The sequence below is a fragment of the Glarea lozoyensis genome (assembly GCF_000409485.1).
Source record: "Glarea lozoyensis ATCC 20868 chromosome Unknown GLAREA7, whole genome shotgun sequence".
Classification (NCBI taxonomy): Eukaryota; Fungi; Ascomycota; class Leotiomycetes; order Helotiales; family Helotiaceae; genus Glarea; species Glarea lozoyensis.
Window position 1 is genome coordinate 778,098 of NW_007361002.1, and position 18,024 is coordinate 796,121.

Genomic DNA, 18,024 nt, shown 5'->3' on the forward strand with positions numbered 1-18,024 from the left:
CTTGGTCAATGGAAGTTGAAGTTTCTCCCATGGTGATGTTCCATCTATTACCGTGACGGCGCATATCTGCGCGTCCCTCGTAGAAATTACCTGAATAGGGTACGAGGGGAAATTGAACTGACCCTGCAGGCCTTTCTGGTGAAATCTTTTTAGCATTCTTGCGAGATGTTCCGATATCTGCATTTACGGTCATGGTATTTCCCGCAGTATCGTGAGGCCATGCCAAAGTAAATTGCTGTTAGCCCTGTATATACATTCTGTATGTCTTCTAAAAGGTACTTCCAAAACGCTGTCTCTTCTCTTCTTCAACGCGCCTTGAAACACAAAGCGCCTACTATCAAGAATATATCTTGTGGAAACGAAATATATCAAAGCACACCAGGTTTTAGTACCAAGCTCATGTAGCCCGCGTTTTCAGCCTTTAAATCATACGAGGAAGGTCATAATTACATTCACTGTCCTGTCATCAGTTATAAGTATGGAAGTGGCAAGAAACAACCTGACAGAGATGTCACTTGTAGTTAATGTTATAGTATAGAGAAAGACAGTGTAAAATTATGGTTTCTAGTGCAGCTAATTCACCCAAGGGTGATTAAGACAATCATGGCATATAGCGATTACAAGTTGTAAAATAATAAAAATAAAAATAAAAATAAAAGCCTCGCAAGAAATAGAGTATCAAATTGATGTAAATGATGTAGATCTGAAAAAAATATTAGCATTACTCTAGACATTGAAGATATCAAGATGGTAGGGTATTAGGCTGGGAACATCACAAACACAAGGAGAAGGTCAAAATGTACAGCTATACAATATTGTACATTCCTTTGGATTCAGGCTATCTTATTGACCAAATCCTCTTTATGAAGAGATATCATAAACGAGAAAAAGAAAGCCCAAAAACCGCCAACGAAGCACAGGACAAACGACTCTACCTGCGAATTTGCCCAGGGAAGTAAGAGTCCGCCATGGAAAATAAACGTAAAGGTCGATGCGATAAACATCGTGTCTAGTCGGTCACAGCTGGTCAGTTTTTTCTACTGCAAAAAGTCCTTGCTCTCAAAAGTTGGTCATCATACAGAGGCGCGACAAGGTATCAGGAGCACGATAGATAGAAAGTAGGATCATGGCCGTGAGTATGTTGAAGAGCTTGAAGATGTCTAAATTTATCATTAGAGGCTAATCATGATAAACTTAGTATGAAGACATACAACCTCGAAGTGTAGACTGTGGTGGTAGTCTGGGATTCGCTGGAATTAAATCATCCTTCTTAGAGAAAGATTGCGGATTCTGTTCCATTACTAATGATTGCTTCGAGGTTAGATGAATTGTGAAGATTTAGGGAAAATTTTAATTATCACAACACAGAATTGAAGAGCGTTTCCAATCCTGAACAGCGTAGTGGGAGGTAAGCTCAGTCTGAAGAACTGCGGGGAGTAGTGGGGACAAGCTGCGATACAATCTTGGACACACCAAGTATTGCCAAGTCACGTCCAACAACAATGGTCCTTAAACATTCTGAAGATAGTATAGCTGGGGAAATGTCGGTTTAATGTAGTTGGGCCCGATCCGGGTAAAGTACTATGCAACAAGTCCATTGGAACAAGATACGACTGATCAAATACAATGGACGAGTGAGTAATCAGTTTTGGAGTTCACGATTATTTCTATGCGCCAAGGAGCCAGACCCTTCAAGGACGTCAATTCAACGTTGATTGATGTAGATATCAAGCAAGGGACTTCAATCCTAAGAACGGTAGATGTGGGCAGATGCTGTTTTTTGGCGGCACTCTTTTAAGCAGTTGATGCCTTCTGGACTTAATAATGGTAGAGTAAATGCAATCCTCTGTGGGCTCTCCATTGCCTTACTTTCCAGATGAACACGAGTCCTCAGTAGGTGTGAAAGGAGATGAAGTAGGCGCCGCGAGTTTTATACGAGAAAAGGCTTTGTCGTCCTCGATTTCCTCCCAATTGCTCCAGCCTAGCAGATGTTGCAATGCTTGAACTACAAGTGCTCTACTTTGACCACCACCGACAACAAATTAATCAGTTCCACCAGATCAGTCTCCTTCTAACCAATCCACAGTCTCGGTATCCATTTCTGTTGGCCATAGCGGAAGCCCCTCGCCCTTCTTCTGTTCCAGGCCCATCAATATGCTGGGTATTTCTCCAATTTCTTGTCCAGGGGTCAGAGAAAATAAGCAGAATTGCCGATATGATGGTAGGCCATGACCAAAGTCCCTTGCCACTCTCCCTGATCATTATGAACAAGGCTGGGAGTGATTAGTTGAATGGCAACCCGCCTCTGGAATTGATGTTGATAACAAATCAACACACAAGACACACATCTGGTCTTCCCGATCATAGGATGGCCAAGGTATCGTCCATCGTTTAGTGCGTGAGCAGATGCTTAATCGTATTATTCATCGCAGACTCAAGTATGTATCGGCGTAAAGTCGTGTATAATCCGTAGTGCATCCCAAGATCGACATGATCACATAAATCTTTGATGACGACCATGCACTTCAAGTGTGCTCGACGACTGATGTACCTTCTGTAGACTCCAACGGTTTCACTGGGCGGTGCGGTCTCCTCTTCTGTCTTGTCGCTGACGGGTATCTTTTCGAAGTGTCGCAGATATTGCACCTACGGACTAGAACATCTGCCCAAGGCTTTTTTCCACCTTTGCTCTTGTTTTCGACCTCGGAGGAACACGTAGAGCCATCGATTAAAATGCTGTTGCAGCTCTTACACATTGATTGTTTCATTGCAGGTGACATGCGAATCTGAGCCTTGAGCGAAACGGCTTTCAGGTCACCAACCAACAGATTGACAGCCGGAACGTATGAGCATCCATTTCCCCCAAATTGTTGTTTGTCTTGGGATGTTTTGGAATGTTGTTGCTGGGTAGCCAAATATGATGCGGCTTGATAGAGATATGAAATTCGAGTGTGGAGGATTTTATTTGGCACCGTCGTCGCCTTTCCTTTCGCCATGGTGACTTTGTAGGCTAACTGTATCGCATCGACCGTAATCTGACCAAATTTGGAAGTCAGAGATGTTGTACTGAAGACATGAAGAATATGGTGGGTTCTTATGTTACACGAAATTATGTCAGGCCCAAGGCACGTGATTTTGACAGGCTTACAGGCTGACTCAAAAGCGAGCTCGGACCCATAGTGGAGCCGCGTAAATCCCTTGATCGCGACGCTTTTAACTTCTCACCAACACCATCACAGCCTCAATTTCCTCTTTGTTGTCGAAACCGAGATCCCGCCATCTACGAATCCTTCTTTCATCTCTAATTTAACTTGAGCCGCCTCGTCGCCCTCATATAACGCTATTTCGACTCCGATAATCACTCAGTAACCCATTGTTTCTGCGCCGCTCGCCTTAATACAACCACCTTTCACAACATCACTTTTCAACAGTCAACATGTCTGCTGAAGAAGATCTCATCGATTACTCCGACGAGGAGCTACAAACCACAGATGCTGCAGCTGGCGCAGACGCCAACGGAGGAAAAAAGGGCGACTTAGCTGTGACCGAGGACAACGCCGATAAGAAAGGCAGTTATGTTGGTATTCACGCCACCGGATTCCGCGATTTCCTATTGAAGCCGGAGCTTCTTCGTGCCATCACCGATTGCGGATTCGAACATCCTTCGGAGGGTCAGTCATAACTTTCATCCCCAAGCTCTATATCCTTCCAGCGCGTCCGTCCATCCATATCGCAAGCAAGGGGAATACCTGGGTTCTCTATACTCTCCGATCGATCCTGGATGTCTCTTTGGAACACAACGTAAGCCTCAGATGTCGAGAGGAGGAATAGTTGGTACGACGCGTCGTTTCTATGAAAATGCTGTGGGGTTGAGCATGAAACAATGTAGTACACAATGGCAATAAATCCAAGAGACTCCAGGATCGACTCGTGTTCGGCGATTCATACAGCTGCGCGCCCTGGTCGACGATTGGCGTCTTTAAAGGCGAAGGTCGTACCATTTATCGATTCGTGAATTTCTTGGAGGTTTTGTTATCTTGCGGATATCATGCGACGATGGACGGATGCTGCGATCCCTTGCATATCGTTATACTCTTGGAGAACTACTTTATCTAACTTCGGCTCGATTTACTCTACAGTCCAGCAAAACGCGATTCCCCAAGCTATGCTCGGTACCGATGTCTTGTGCCAGGCCAAGTCTGGTCTTGGTAAAACGGCCGTTTTCGTTCTCACCACACTTCAGCAAGTTGATCCCGTCGCGGGAGAAACCTCTGTTTTGGTAATGTGCCACACCCGTGAGCTCGCCTACCAGATCAAGAACGAGTATGCTCGTTTCAGCAAGTATATGCCGGACGTAAAGACTGGCGTGTTTTACGGCGGAACCCCAATCCTCAAAGATGCCGAAATTCTCAAGAACAAAGAGACACACCCACATATCATCGTCGCTACACCTGGAAGACTAAACGCATTGGTGCGTGACAAATACTTGCGACTCGGTAGCTGCAAAGTTTTCGTCCTCGATGAGTGCGACAAGATGCTGGAACAGATCGGTATGCGCGTTCGCTGTCTTGTTATGCAGATTCCTAATTGAACTATAGATATGCGCCGTGACGTTCAAGAGATTTTCAGAGCTACTCCAACACAGAAGCAAGTCATGATGTTCAGTGCAACGCTTTCTCAAGAAGTCCGCCCAATTTGCAAGAAATTTATGCAAAATCCCATGGAAATCTATGTTGATGACGACACGAAGCTTACTCTCCACGGTCTCGCACAGTACTACATCAAACTTGACGAGAAGGAGAAGAATCGAAAACTTAATGAGCTGCTTGACGAGCTGCATTTCAATCAAGTGATCATTTTCGTCAAGAGCACTCTTAGAGCCACAGAATTGGACAAGCTTTTGAGGGAATGTAATTTCCCTTCCATCGCAGTTCACTCAGGCGTTGGTCAAGAGGAGCGGTATGCATAACTTTGCTTGTCTTTCAAAATGCTCACTAACGGATTTAACAGCATCAAGCGCTATAAGGAATTCAAGGAATTCAACAAGCGTATCTGTGTCGCGACTGATGTGTTTGGCCGTGGTATTGATATTGAACGTATCAACGTGGCCATCAACTACGATCTACCAGGTGACGCCGATTCATACCTTCACCGTGTCGGACGTGCTGGTCGTTTCGGAACCAAGGGTATCTCCATTTCTTTTGTCAGCAACGAAGCTGATCAGGAAGTGCTGAAGGAGATCGAGAAAAGATTTGAGGCTTCTGTTCCGTAAGTTTAGACCATACTATATGATCATCCCGCCTCGTACTAATACTCTGGTAGTGAATACCCAGAGGGGGGGATTGACTCCAATACCTACATGGCCAACTAAATCATGTAATACTCTCACTACAAACAACACTCTGAAACCACAGCAGAGGTCGACCAGAAAACACTATCCTGAATTTACCTCCCATCTTCGCCTCATGTTGGCTTGTTTGAGTTGTTATGACTTCCTCGGGTTTTCTTCTTGCCTGCGATTGTGTTACTCTGGGCTTTGGGGGTAAAAGTTGCTCAGTTCTTTGTTTATCAAATCTATGGCCAAACGGGGTGGTCAAGTTGTGGTGGTTAAGAGCAGAATAGCAAAAATGAATAGCGGTTTTATCAACTAAAATATGTTTAACAGTGCTCTAAATTCTTGTACTAAATTCTTGCGATCAACAGATAATATTTTTCTGCTGTTCAAAACTCCATTTCTATGTTTGTTAGACTCTCCTTCCCCCTTCCCATTAACCACCATTGGTCCATTCTTCTTAGTAACCTACTTCCGAGCCGCAATTGTTCTTACTTGGTGAAGTAAAGAAAGGCTTCATTTTTCTCAGAAGCCACGAAATACAAACTACGTGATCCTTGTCCGGTCCCCCCCCCCCTTTACTCTACGCCTTCGGCTCATTACCTGTAGTTACTGTTGCTGATCACTTCTCTATTTCGGTTTTCGTCGACTCATATCTCACATTGGGTTCTAATACTGATGGTAGCAGGCTTTCAAAATGTTACTGAGTTTTTTTTGGTTTGGATTTCCATATGATATCCTCAACTTGGGAATCTACTTCAGTGACTAGATGAGGATATTGTATTGTTAGATAGCAAATATGGCTGCCTAACTTTGGTTCCTTGTTTGTCTTTCAGACAAAAGAATGGTTGGAAGATATAATGGTCCGAACTGCGTTCTGCAGACTCGGCGGCTGGCATGTTCGACGGTGACAAAAGGAGGGTCGTGAAGATGCTGTACCTTTGATGTGTGCTTACCTGGAAATGTTAAATGGGAAAGTGTCTAGGCTCTCCGCATATTGTGGGTAGCTGTGTCTTGCCCAGTTCTCTAGGATGTCCAGACAAACCTTGGAAGCTGAATCTTCACATCTTCCTCAGCCTCGAGCTGAGTCCACTTAATTCCATAAAGAACAGATCCCATCTGACGTTGTAAATGGTCCAACCTTTCTTTTTGAGACACGAGCATAGATACATCCTTGAGTCTAATCTCTGACGCTTCGTCAGCGAGCTGCTGCGGAAGAGCATATTTCTCTAGAAAGTCCTTGAAGATCGCCATACACTCATTTACTCCGCGAAAGTCTTCTTGTGGAGAGAATGGGTTGATGCAAGTATCACACTTCCGATTTAGGATTTTGACTGTGGCCCTTGGAAGGCTTTCGCGACTGGTTCTGGCGCAGGTAACCATGGATGTCGGGCAGATCATGGTGGATGTTAGGCTGCAAGTACAACCCCATTTTAGTTCAATGATTAAGCACATATTGGACGACTTGTTGTGTTCGTTGCTGTAAAGTTATGAGTAAATTATACAGTACTATTCAACTTACCTGAAGTTTAATAGCTGTATTAAAGTAGTTTCAGAAGGTGAAGGTCGCTGTGAGTGCTGAATGATGTAAATAGAAGTAAAGTAGAATCCCGATAAACGAATTTAAAGTGATTGATCTGATCTTTGTGAATAGGAATAAAGTATTTTCTTACAATAAAGTGAGCTTTAAATGGAAAGGCGATCTTTGTTCTCAGCAGCAAACAAAGAAAAGAAGACACAAGTCTATTGTTGTTATGATCGAATATGTGGCTAGGTATTCAAAGAAGCAAAAAGTACACGGCAGGAGTTTTTGTAGGAAAATATTGTTTTTTATTCTCCCTTCGTTTGAGGAAGGACTTCTTTATTGCTAACCAATAAGGTAATTCTGGAGATTTTGAATTTTGTGTATCCAGAGACCAGATACGAATGAGCTGCAATTTTATGGACATCTTTCTCTTAAAGTGGGCTACGCATCACTAGGTGCAGGCGGGTAAGGTATGGGTACACGCTCTCTATTAAAACATTTAGTTGGCAACATCGACAGCCGCAACCAAAGAACGTTATACCAAAGACTGGTATCTAAGCATATGGTTATTACCTAGGTACCTATGTATTTAAGTATCAATGTACCAATTCAGATTTCACATCTTGTTATTCCTTTTAAATGACATCATTTTCACATCTCAATTCGAGATATTATGTAGATTTACAAACAGAATTTGGAGGCTCATGACAGAGAGACGTAGACTTTGCTATGCTCGACGGTGTTGCATGTTGATTGACTTTGGATCATCCACGCAAGAATAATTTCCGAGCCAGGAGCCCTCTCCTTCTTTCACAAGCCCAGCCTTTAAGGAACAAAGAGTTGGTAGATGCTGCGTTTAACATGGACATCCAGGAGCTAGTGAGAATTAAGACAACTTTGACATTGGAGGAGACTCAGAGCAACTGATACCAAAGCCTAAAGGAAGTTTTATATTCTCGTTTGTCCCTATGAAGGTCTATTATCTACGTTTCAAATTGAAATACCACCATATGACTCGCTGACTCCATCCCTTTATTTCCATGGCATTCTGTGATACACCATTTGTTCGCTCGGTGACGCTTGAGACTCTTTACGGACGCGGATGTCGGTGCGTGAAAGCAGGTTGCAAGAACACTTGGCCTCTACTATTGTGTCATGCACAACTTCTTTCTCCCACTGAACCAATCTGCATACAGGAGTTGAATTGTTGATACCTTTTTGTGTTTAGATAGTCCCTGAGATAGCAATTTAAAGTACCTACCTTAGGTAGGTACAGTAGGTGAGAATAGCGCCAGATCCTATTACTGTCTACGTACAAAGTACCTTGGAATTTAAGCAAAGCTGTAGACCCGAGAGTAGAGCAGTTGTGGAATATGTCAGGATATTGAGCTGCAGTTTGTTGACTTGAGGCAGCATAGGACATTCGGGCGGGCGGGTGGTCTCCCGAGGTCGACTTAAGGTTATTTGAACACACCTTGATACTTTCATGCTCAGATGCCACGCGAACATCCCGATCGGCAAGTCGTGTCGGGTCCATGTGAATGAGGTGGTCACCAAAAGTTCTCAACCTGGAAGGGAAGGAACGAAAAGTGGGACAACCCATTGCTGTTAGAGCAACCCCCCTCGCCGCTAGATTTTACGACCATGATTTTCTGGACGATGTTTTTGTTTAATCTGATCATAAGAGGTACCCGATTTTCGACATTTGCAGCCGGAAGGTTTACGATGAGTGGCCGAATTTTCTTGCAAGGTAATTGTGCAGTGGTATAATACCTAGCAGGTATTTGTAGGTACCTAGGTATGTACACGTAGCAGTTCTATAGAACGGAATTAGCAGGAAGTTCTTCGTAACAAGAACTACACCGGATAAAAGATTAGATGTCTTACCATTTGGTGCGGAATCTCTAAGCAACTAAATTTCTCTTCTTGAAATAAATAAATATTAATTACCGAATGACCCTATTTCCATCTGTCACCGCCCGTGAGCGACTGCGGATGTTTCCGTACTACCTCGTAGGTACCTATAGGTAGGTAGGTAGGTAGGTAAGTTGACAAAAGTTTAAGCGGGTAGTGGAGGTAAAGGCCGGTTGAAGTATCCTGTGTAGCTTGATAACAAAGATAATGAGGATATCCGAGGCGGTTTTGATTTCTTCCTCAGCTCCTCGTCGTGTGTAGACCTCCCATCCTTCGACCCATTTTCCGATTCAAAGCTATTCGGAGCTCGTACGAGGCGGGGATGATCAAGCTCAGTCATATCAAGACCACCTATCCTGGTCTGTCGTGTGACCGGTATATCGTCGTCTTCTCCACAGTTATCCCATCCTTCATAACCAGCACCTTCGTAAGCTTGTCGTTGCAACTGCAAGTATCCGTCAGAGGACCAGCTAGCCCTGGCGTATCCATTCTTCTTGAGAATACGTTGGATTGCCCCTCCTATAACGTGGATGTGTAATCCAAGAACAATCAGTTGTAGTGAGAACAAGATTACCATCGAAACCCCAGCCACGCTGAAATTTTGAAATCCATCCATGTTGCTGATCAGCTGCCGCTTGCAAATTTCTTTTTCGTATTTATCTGTAAGCTTCATCATCCCTTCTTCAGTGTCTTCGCTTAACTTCAGTGGCTGCTCTGCCACAGTTTTGACCAGATTTAGCTGTAGACTTGCTAGAGACGCATTGAACCACCACTGAACCTCATTATGCCACCATAATTCATCAATCTTTGCTGTTTGAACGTAAGAATCTTGGATCATGTATGATGTTCGACCTGCTCGTAAAGCTGCTGCACCCAAGCTACTTGCGCTGTTGTATATACCCGACTCATGGAGGTGGTGAGCAATAATCCTCAAGGTAGCGTTTTGATACGGATTTAGACCCAGTTTACGCCCTTCATCTAATATAGAAGAGACCGGTCCTAAAGGGGTACAGAAGTCCTTCTCATTCTGAGGGGTTAATTTCTCTTTTTTGAACGTTTTGTTACAAATTTGATATTGATCCGTGCAGCCAATGCCGGTGACGGGTTTAAATGAATCCCAATATGGTATGTTAGCTCGCCCCCCGCCAAGCGAAATCGTTTCGCCCTGTGAAGATTTATTTGCCAGATAGAATGGGTCAGACGTAGGATGCAGGTACCTCACATCGTTACTGGCAAGAAAGAACACAGCAACATCAGCATTCTGGAGCTTAAAATCGTCGATTGGAAACCAGCTCTGTTCTTCAGCACCCAGTTCTGAATGTACAACACTATGCCGGTTTAGTCAGCCTTGGAATCTCAAACCATTAAGATTCATACCGAAGGTCATATCCTAATGAAGCACCACGGGCCGCTTTGACATACTGGTAAGTCGTGTCAGGCGGTATATCCATTTGAGACGTCACTTGATCTGTGTTCGCTCTAGCATGATCAGAGATCGGTCCGTTGTTTTGTATTGCAATAGAACCAGCACCATTCGCAACCGTAGATCCATTCCCAACTCTGTCAGTATTTTGCCTCTTACACCTTGGGCCTAATTGAAAAAACCCAATGCGAACATCGTTATTCACACCGGGGCCCACAGAGATCGTCTTCAATTCGTGAGTGAGATATCTTGTCAGATTGAGGGGCACACAGGTTGCAACCTTTCGAACTTCTAATCGTTCAGACTTCTTCGCGTTAAGGCCTAGTTTGTGGTTGGAATTTATGGGACCACTATCCATTCTGTAGGCCGGCTTAGACGATCCAATGCAAGCTTCAGCTTTATTGAATGGGCAAGCTACGTCGGTTGCTGTAGAATTAAGAAAGGGTTTCATGTTTGATTTGCAAGCTAACGTGGAATTCATCTCGTAGCAGCGGCCAGCATACATTTGAGAGTCAGCGTCAGCAGACAAGTATATCTTGGCGTTATCTGGGTTGCTGTAGTTTCTCAATTCGAAATATCCGCACTGTTGAGGTACAAGGAGTACCTGACTGCTTGCTGCTTTTGTAATGAATTGAGAGACGAAAGTACCAAACACACCAAACCCGACAGAAATCGACAAAGCTGTAGTGATATAGAACAAAGTGTGGGACGCAGCTGATTCGTTTTTTGCAGTTCGGCTGCTTGGGCGCCAGTTTAACGACAATTGCATGAATCGCAAAGCTGCTGTGAGCGCGGATCCCGAGTTTCTGAGCACGGCTTGTTGCTGATAAAAAACTGGGTGCTGTGCGGATTTCCGGCACCGGAACTGATGTATAAAGTAACTTGTGATGATCCAAAAGGACTGACCGGCAGTCCCTACAATGAGTGCTAGCAGAGCAAGAAGTGCTGTGCCCTCCTGCTCCCTGAGCGTAAGCGTGCCACCGAACATCCCATTATCCTTCGTGTAGTTGCGCCAAAATCCGACATAGACGTTGAGATTGTTTTGACTCATAATTCGCATAATTCAACGTAGAGTGAAAATAAGAAAGTCGAAGTAAACAAAAGCGTAGGCGTTCATGGCGTGCCCATAATCAGGAGACCGTGGGGAGGTGGTTGCCAAAGTCACTCTTTCGCTTGATGCCTGCTGGCGTTTGATGAACCTCGTTGTGGTAAATAATGTTGCGACCAAGTTTCAACGATAATAGTTGTGTATCGCTTGGTGACACCAATTCTCTCGTACAGCAGCAAGTATCGTTTATGTCTCGACGTATGCCGGCAATTGCATTCGTATGCCATCTACTCCACCTTATGAAAGCTGGCCATCTTGAATCCAACCTGCACAACAAGAGATATAGATGAATTTTACCACTAAATTGAAAGTTGTAACAACATCAAAAGAAACAAGTGCTCACGTGACTTCATGGGAATGTACGAAGTATTTTTGGTGAGCCAGGGCTTTTTTGATCCTTCAAGACTTCGCCTCAATCCTTCTTTCAGCAAACGTCAGACATGAAGCGCTGCAGATCATTCTCCTGGGCCTATCTTGTTCCGAATAAAAGACAATTTTGCGACATTCTGCTTGCAAGTTCAAAAGGGGGTATCTCGACCATGGAACGAGCCTATTATAAGGAGGGCGAAACAAATGAGACCGTAAGAGCTCAGATACCTAGTAGGCGAGGTAAGGCAGATATAATAACTTAACCACGATTTCAGCGCAGACCTTGCCGTCTTGAATTCGCTATTGATGAGATACATGGCTGCTTTGAAGTTTAATAATATTTCTTAAAGTTTTGATCTACTTTTAGATTTTGCTGCAGGCCATTATCAGTAGTTGCGCAGAACTGGAAATTGGAGTGCTTACATTCTAGAAGCTTCTTCTTTTCGACAAATCGTTGAGTTGGTGCACCATCCACAAACTGGTAATAAATTGTTAGCCGGAACAATAAAACATTTGGATGAAGTACTCTTTCTGCTAAAGCATCCATACTGTTGACTACAGCTAGCAGCCGTGCACTTCTGAGTGGTTCATTCTGAAGTCTCTTGGTCTCCATCATACTCTTCCCATCATTTACGGCGAGCTGGCCCTCAAGATATTGTAACACATGGTCTTGAAACCCGTCGACTGGAAATATTTGGTTGACAATACCCCATTGTTCAAGCTCTTGAACGGTTACTTTCCGACCGAACATAAGGAACTCATTAGCACGATGGACTCCCATGCTTTGAGAAAAGTTGATAGCAGACCCATTCTCGGGCACCAATCCTACTATGAAACTGGTCAGCCCTGATTTGGTAAGCGCTTTGCCAAAACTTACATGCAGAAAATGGGACTTGAAGGTACACAGATGACGAAGCAAGAACGATATCAGAAACGCCTGTAAACCAGGCTGCTCCCCCTCCAACTGCCGGTCCGTTGAGGGCCAGGACAAAGACCTTGCGATGATCAATAATACTTCGAAGCATTTCCAAAGCTGAGACAAATGAGTAGTTGAGCTGAAGTTGCAGGATGGAAGCATACCAGGAACAAATCGCTGAAAAAATGCTATCTTTTTCTCGGCATCATTGGCAAAGCCTTCTGGGCTGTCAAGTCCAGAAGCTACATGATCTTAGTAACATAAATTTCAACTCATTGCTGATCTCACCCTTCACGTCAGCCCCCGAGGAGAAGAACCGTCCCTCGCCAGTAAGGACAGTGAATACAGTATCCGGATGGTCATTAAGCTCTCGGATGGCAGCAACGACCTCGATCATGAGCTTACCCCCAAAAGCGTTGAGCGTCTTCGGGCGATTGAACTGGGCCGTGTTAACAATAATCCAGCCTCTCAGTTATTAGACACACCTTGATAGTACCAACTCGGCCATTAATGCTCAGCACTATGTCTTCGAATTTGTTTGAGGACATCTTGAATTGAAACTACGCGTCTTCCGAATTTGAGGCCTTCCTTCCTACCCGGTGGTTAGTTTTTCGAGATTACTGATGCATTCAGATCAGCTCAAACGGTGAAATTTAGCGTCAACACCAAAGAATTACATGCTTGTCGCTCATGGTGCCCCTTTCGTGATGTGTACCTAGGTACGTACAGTAGAGTTGAGAGGGGAACCAGGAGCCGAGGCCGAGGAAGTGCGGAGATTACTCATCATATCTCCGAATACAACACCTGGAAGACGACGACGACCACCATGAGCCACACATTATCTCGGGAGCGAGAAAACACATATTTGAATTCGGCTTTGATAGGTGGTTTCACCAGAAACACCCCAATTTTGTATTTCCGAATCACGAACTCGACCGCGATGCGCCAATGATGCAACGAACACAACCACTTTCTACACGTCTGCGTCAAATCGCTCTAATTGCAGAAAACTTGGATAAAACTACAGACCAACTTGTATGAACTCAATCACTTCACCCACAAGTAAGCTGAAACATTTATAGACCACAGTCCTTGGCGTAGAAGTCATTTACTCTGACCCCACCGTTGAGCAATGGGGGTTGAAGAATGTGATGCGTAAGTCAGTTACTTCAGCATGATTTTCGTCTGGCTTGTCCAAAATCTGATGTATGATGATTAGTCCCCATAGGCGGTGATATGATTGAGGTAAAAAAATCACGGAGTCTTACCACGTCCTTTTGATTTCCAACAAGATGATGTTCGGAACAGATCGTTTCGCCTTTCGAGCCAAACACAACGGTTTCGAGGCTTCTTGCTAAACGAGGAGATGGTGGATATATGATCATCATGCAAACCTCTGATGCAGTGGCTCAGCGTGAGTACTTGGAGGAACGGAATTTGGCGAAAGTGATATTTAGCCATCAGTTCGAGGATTCGGTTTGTATTCAATACCACCCGAAAGGCATTAAAGGTACTATCAAAATCCATATCTCAAAGGTGTTGATAATTTTCTTGTCATCTAACAGTGAGTAATTGGAAGAACAGGATCGGTAATCCCCGAGCTCGACTCGCATGCAGTCACACCAGCCAACCCATTTCCCCTTCACGATCGATTCTCACCCTGGCATGCTCTTGGGCCATCCTCGAACTACCCTGCATACTCAGAGAAAATGCGTAAGTATTCATATCTGAGGTTTCTGTCTCTCGCATGTCGTCTCGCTCCTGGCGATGAAGACATCGCCGGTGCAGAGGCCCAATGGCAAGAAAGCTTTAGTATCGGGAAGAGAAGAGATGGTGGTTGTGAATTTGTCAACGGAGTCAAGTTAAACCTTTTGCCTGGCCGAGAGGGTGTGAAAGACGGATTGACTGAAGTATGTATCGGAGTCGAGAGTCCTGACAAATTACGAGGTATTCTAGCTAGGGCAAAAACGCGAGGACTTGTCGGAGAAAGCGACTTGGTGGACATGGTAGGCATACGTTGGAAGTTCAAGCTGGTTGAAAAGCTGAGGGAGCATTTGCCCTCAAGCAAGCTATAGCACAGCTCGGAGCTCTCAAGTTCCGTTGCCATTTATATCCATTTTTGCTCTATTCATATATTTTGAAATTGACTACTTAAGTACATAGCGAAGTTTTAGGGTTACATAACCATCCCAAGAGTGCTCGATTCTGACAAACTGACAACTTTAGCTATTTTCCTTCACTGACAAGCTTCCCAACACTTAATTCTCTTGGCCAGCAACCCAAAGTACCAGCGCTCTAAACTTTTCGTCCAAAACCTCTGCCGCCTTTCTCAACTCATCCGGTTTCCCTTCAATGCTTTCATTCGCAATCAAATTTGACGGCGTGATGTAAATCAGATCAGTCCCGCCATCTTCCTTCTCCTCAAGTAAAAGCTCAACAGGAACGTAGAGACCAGCAGAAGTGTCATGTTTGAGCATAGTAATTGCAATAAGTGGATTTCCCAAGATGATCCTCGTCGATTTCAATTTGAGATTTGGTACAAACAGCGGAAGCCATGCGCCGTGATTAAATTCCTATTCATATCAATAAATAACCTGCTGGAAAAGGAGGGTAAGTACTTACTTGAAATATCATAAATCCATGTGGTCCAATGCTCTCTTCGATCTTAGAAGTGAAAAATTCTTGGGCTTGCTTATCATAACTCTTGATTTCTTTTGCGATAGAACCCCAATTTGCATGTGCCATATCGCCGATCGAAGAATACAATTTCTTGATGGTGCTGTCATATGATTGTGTGCTGTGGACTATTTCCCTACGGACATTTTTGAGGATCTCGGTGTTTTGTGACATTGTGTGTTTGAATCGAATCACAATATTGATGGGGAGGATATTGAGAGTAGACTGTATGCTTGGAAAATTTTGAATGTCTTGAATGGGTTGTAAATATAGGCAAGAACTATCAAGCTCATGGGTACAGTGAGCACTTCAACTGCCGCGGGGTTCACTCACACTTTCCTTAAGTTCCACCAACGATTACTGAACATTGGTAGTTTAAAACTAGTTGGAATTAGTCCAATAGACGTCATTGAGTTACACAATTAGACATTCATCTTGCACTCTAACTACATGATACTTTAGCTGAAATATTTTGAACTGCTTTGTCCTTAATTCCCCACACTGTAACGGAAACCGCGTCAAGTTGAATAAACAGCGTAGCAATACTTAATTCGCACATGGTTGAGATAAACTTAACATCTAGTCATAAGCTTGAAGTAATTCCTCACTTATTTTCAAACTTGATTTATGCCACAATCTTCGCAAGTTGTATGTAGTACGACTACGACTTTCACCATCGTTCCATCTATCAACTGTCCAAACCAACACGTGATACCGACATTTTCGTACTAAGCCATATATTTAAGTAGAGGAATTTCATGTCAATCACGTAAGCAATCTGATCTGAAGGCTACTTACTGTATGCTATGCATTTTCCTCCCATCTGATCTTCATTGCGTGTCCCGAGGCTACTTACCACGAATTCTAACATCCACGTGACTGCCCCCGACTTTGAAGTAAAATCAGACACCCGAATCTCGGGATGTCATACAAAATCAGAAAAGTAATTTCTTTTGTCAAATTTAGCAAAGTCCCAAAAGATACATACCGCACCATATGACACCATTTCTCTCTACCTCGGGATTGGTAATCTTCTGACACCCGGGTGATCATTTGACCGGGAATGTCTTCTTCAACCAATACCTAACGGAATCGCAAAAACATTCGCTCACGAAAGACCTTGTAGCACTATATAGTGATAGATCTGAGATAGACTACAAAACATGGCACCAAACCAGTCTCTTATATTGTCCAAAAACCCGACTGGTTTCCCGATTCCCGGTGAAGATCTGACGGTGAAGACCGAGGAGATAGATCTTGATGACGAATTGGACGATGGGAGTGTGTTACTCAAGACTCTTTATTTGAGCTATGATCCGTTTATGTGAGTCTTTTCCGAATACACTTCTCGTTCAATTATATGTTGTGTAGCATATTGTCATGATCTGTACACAACAAGAATGGGGTGTCATCCACAACATCTAACAGCATCACAGGCGCGGTCGCATGAAGCCCGCTGGGAACAAATCCTACGTCTCCGGATACCCACTAGGCTCAACACTCTCAAACGCAGGTCTTCTCCAGGTCGTTAAATCTTCTAACCCGTCCTATCATCCTGGTGATCTAGTCCTAGGAAATGCCGCCTTCAGTACCTATCAAATCGTGGATTCATCCCGTCTTAACATATCTCCCTACGCCGGAGGGTTTCAAATACTTGAAAATCCGTTAGGTCTAGATCCGAAACTGTTCTTGGGGGCGCTGGGCATGAGTGGATTGACTGCTTATTCAAGTTTCTATGAGATTGGAAAACCGAAGAAGGGAGACGTTATTTTTATTAGTGCGGCCAGTGGTGCTGTCGGCCAAATCGTTGGGCAGCTTGCGAAGCGTGAGGGGCTGAGAGTGTTGGGCTCTGTTGGAAGTCAAGAGAAATTGGATTTCATTACGAAAGAACTGGGGTTTGATGCAGGGTTCAACTACAGGACCGAGGGTGTTACCGAGGGGTTAGAGAGGGTATTGGAGGAAACTGGTGGTGGTGGGTTGAACATGTAAGTTGAAATTGTGAGAATCTTATGAATAAGCTTGAAGCTAACTTTCTGATAGCTACTATGACAATGTAGGAGGAGAACACCTAGATGTAGCGATAGTTCACATGGAAAATTTCGGCAGAATAGGTACCACTCCCCATCTCCCCTTGAATTTCATATCTGACAACATCCAGTCCAATGCGGGAGCATCTCTCAAACTTCACTCGACCCCTCAAAAGTCTACCGTCTCGGAAATATGCCACAAGTAGTCGCCAGACGACTTACAATTCGAGGATTCATTGTTTTCGATCCTGATTTCGGACCAAAGTACAGGGACGAGCATCAACAGAATCTTGGTAAATGGATCAAGGACCGGGAGATTAAGGTATTGATGGATGTTACTAGTGGCATGGAGGACGCGGCTGAGGGGTTCGTCAGAATGTTGCAAGGTAGGAACTATGGCAAGGCGGTGCTGAAGCTTGGTGACGTCTAGATTTCCGACAGACAGTGAGGGAAAAATGTGTAATACAGCGATGCTCTCGCTAAATAAAGTTACTTCAGCATACTTGCAGCGATTTGTCCGTGTCTATTGCTGTATTCCATACTCAAACCAACAATTACGAGATATACAAGCACAAAATACAACTTCAAATCCGTCGAAACTTAAAAAAGATAATGCAAGGCATGAAAATAGAGAGAACAGTGTTTGATACTGCGTCCGAAGTCGAAGAGATAGAATAGTGTCTTGTAAGCCGATGCTAGTCTCGCAAGTGGAAGGTTGGTTTGTATACCAGTTC

General features: G+C 44.0%; 8 protein-coding genes across 8 annotated transcripts; 3 read left to right on the forward strand and 5 right to left on the reverse strand.

Moving 5' to 3' along the window:
- Nucleotides 1-2,060: 2,060 nt before the first annotated feature.
- Nucleotides 2,061-2,996, reverse strand: GLAREA_01442 (RNAse P Rpr2/Rpp21/SNM1 subunit-containing protein; the record flags this gene model as incomplete). The annotated part of the gene is made up of 2 exons (XM_008088658.1): nt 2,061-2,254; nt 2,651-2,996. 2 exons carry the CDS (start codon nt 2,994-2,996, stop codon nt 2,061-2,063), a joined length of 540 nt encoding a protein of 179 aa, XP_008086849.1.
- A 440-nt stretch (nt 2,997-3,436) lies between these two features.
- On the forward strand, nt 3,437-5,371 carry GLAREA_01443 (P-loop containing nucleoside triphosphate hydrolase; the record flags this gene model as incomplete). The annotated part of the gene is made up of 5 exons (XM_008088659.1): nt 3,437-3,671; nt 4,140-4,550; nt 4,599-4,959; nt 5,011-5,268; nt 5,323-5,371. 5 exons carry the CDS (start codon nt 3,437-3,439, stop codon nt 5,369-5,371), a joined length of 1,314 nt encoding a protein of 437 aa, XP_008086850.1.
- A 987-nt stretch (nt 5,372-6,358) lies between these two features.
- GLAREA_01444 (uncharacterized protein) lies at nt 6,359-6,733 on the reverse strand (the record flags this gene model as incomplete). The annotated part of the gene is made up of 1 exon (XM_008088660.1): nt 6,359-6,733. The coding sequence occupies one exon, from the start codon at nt 6,731-6,733 to the stop codon at nt 6,359-6,361; it is 375 nt and encodes a 124-aa protein (XP_008086851.1).
- A 2,183-nt stretch (nt 6,734-8,916) lies between these two features.
- Nucleotides 8,917-11,245, reverse strand: GLAREA_01445 (uncharacterized protein; the record flags this gene model as incomplete). The annotated part of the gene is made up of 2 exons (XM_008088661.1): nt 8,917-10,099; nt 10,149-11,245. The coding sequence occupies 2 exons, from the start codon at nt 11,243-11,245 to the stop codon at nt 8,917-8,919; spliced, it is 2,280 nt and encodes a 759-aa protein (XP_008086852.1).
- Nucleotides 11,246-12,015: 770 nt separating this feature from the next.
- On the reverse strand, nt 12,016-13,135 carry GLAREA_01446 (ClpP/crotonase; the record flags this gene model as incomplete). Its single annotated transcript, XM_008088662.1, has 7 exons — nt 12,016-12,044; nt 12,095-12,149; nt 12,198-12,499; nt 12,549-12,704; nt 12,752-12,829; nt 12,876-13,026; nt 13,073-13,135. The coding sequence occupies 7 exons, from the start codon at nt 13,133-13,135 to the stop codon at nt 12,016-12,018; spliced, it is 834 nt and encodes a 277-aa protein (XP_008086853.1).
- A 403-nt stretch (nt 13,136-13,538) lies between these two features.
- Nucleotides 13,539-14,543, forward strand: GLAREA_01447 (Glyoxalase/Bleomycin resistance protein/Dihydroxybiphenyl dioxygenase; the record flags this gene model as incomplete). The annotated part of the gene is made up of 6 exons (XM_008088663.1): nt 13,539-13,622; nt 13,670-13,742; nt 13,807-13,832; nt 13,896-14,001; nt 14,172-14,497; nt 14,535-14,543. 6 exons carry the CDS (start codon nt 13,539-13,541, stop codon nt 14,541-14,543), a joined length of 624 nt encoding a protein of 207 aa, XP_008086854.1.
- A 302-nt stretch (nt 14,544-14,845) lies between these two features.
- On the reverse strand, nt 14,846-15,437 carry GLAREA_01448 (uncharacterized protein; the record flags this gene model as incomplete). The annotated part of the gene is made up of 2 exons (XM_008088664.1): nt 14,846-15,160; nt 15,210-15,437. 2 exons carry the CDS (start codon nt 15,435-15,437, stop codon nt 14,846-14,848), a joined length of 543 nt encoding a protein of 180 aa, XP_008086855.1.
- A 989-nt stretch (nt 15,438-16,426) lies between these two features.
- On the forward strand, nt 16,427-17,720 carry GLAREA_01449 (NAD(P)-binding Rossmann-fold containing protein; the record flags this gene model as incomplete). Its single annotated transcript, XM_008088665.1, has 4 exons — nt 16,427-16,587; nt 16,700-17,248; nt 17,304-17,374; nt 17,422-17,720. 4 exons carry the CDS (start codon nt 16,427-16,429, stop codon nt 17,718-17,720), a joined length of 1,080 nt encoding a protein of 359 aa, XP_008086856.1.
- Between the last annotated feature and the right edge of the window lie 304 nt (nt 17,721-18,024).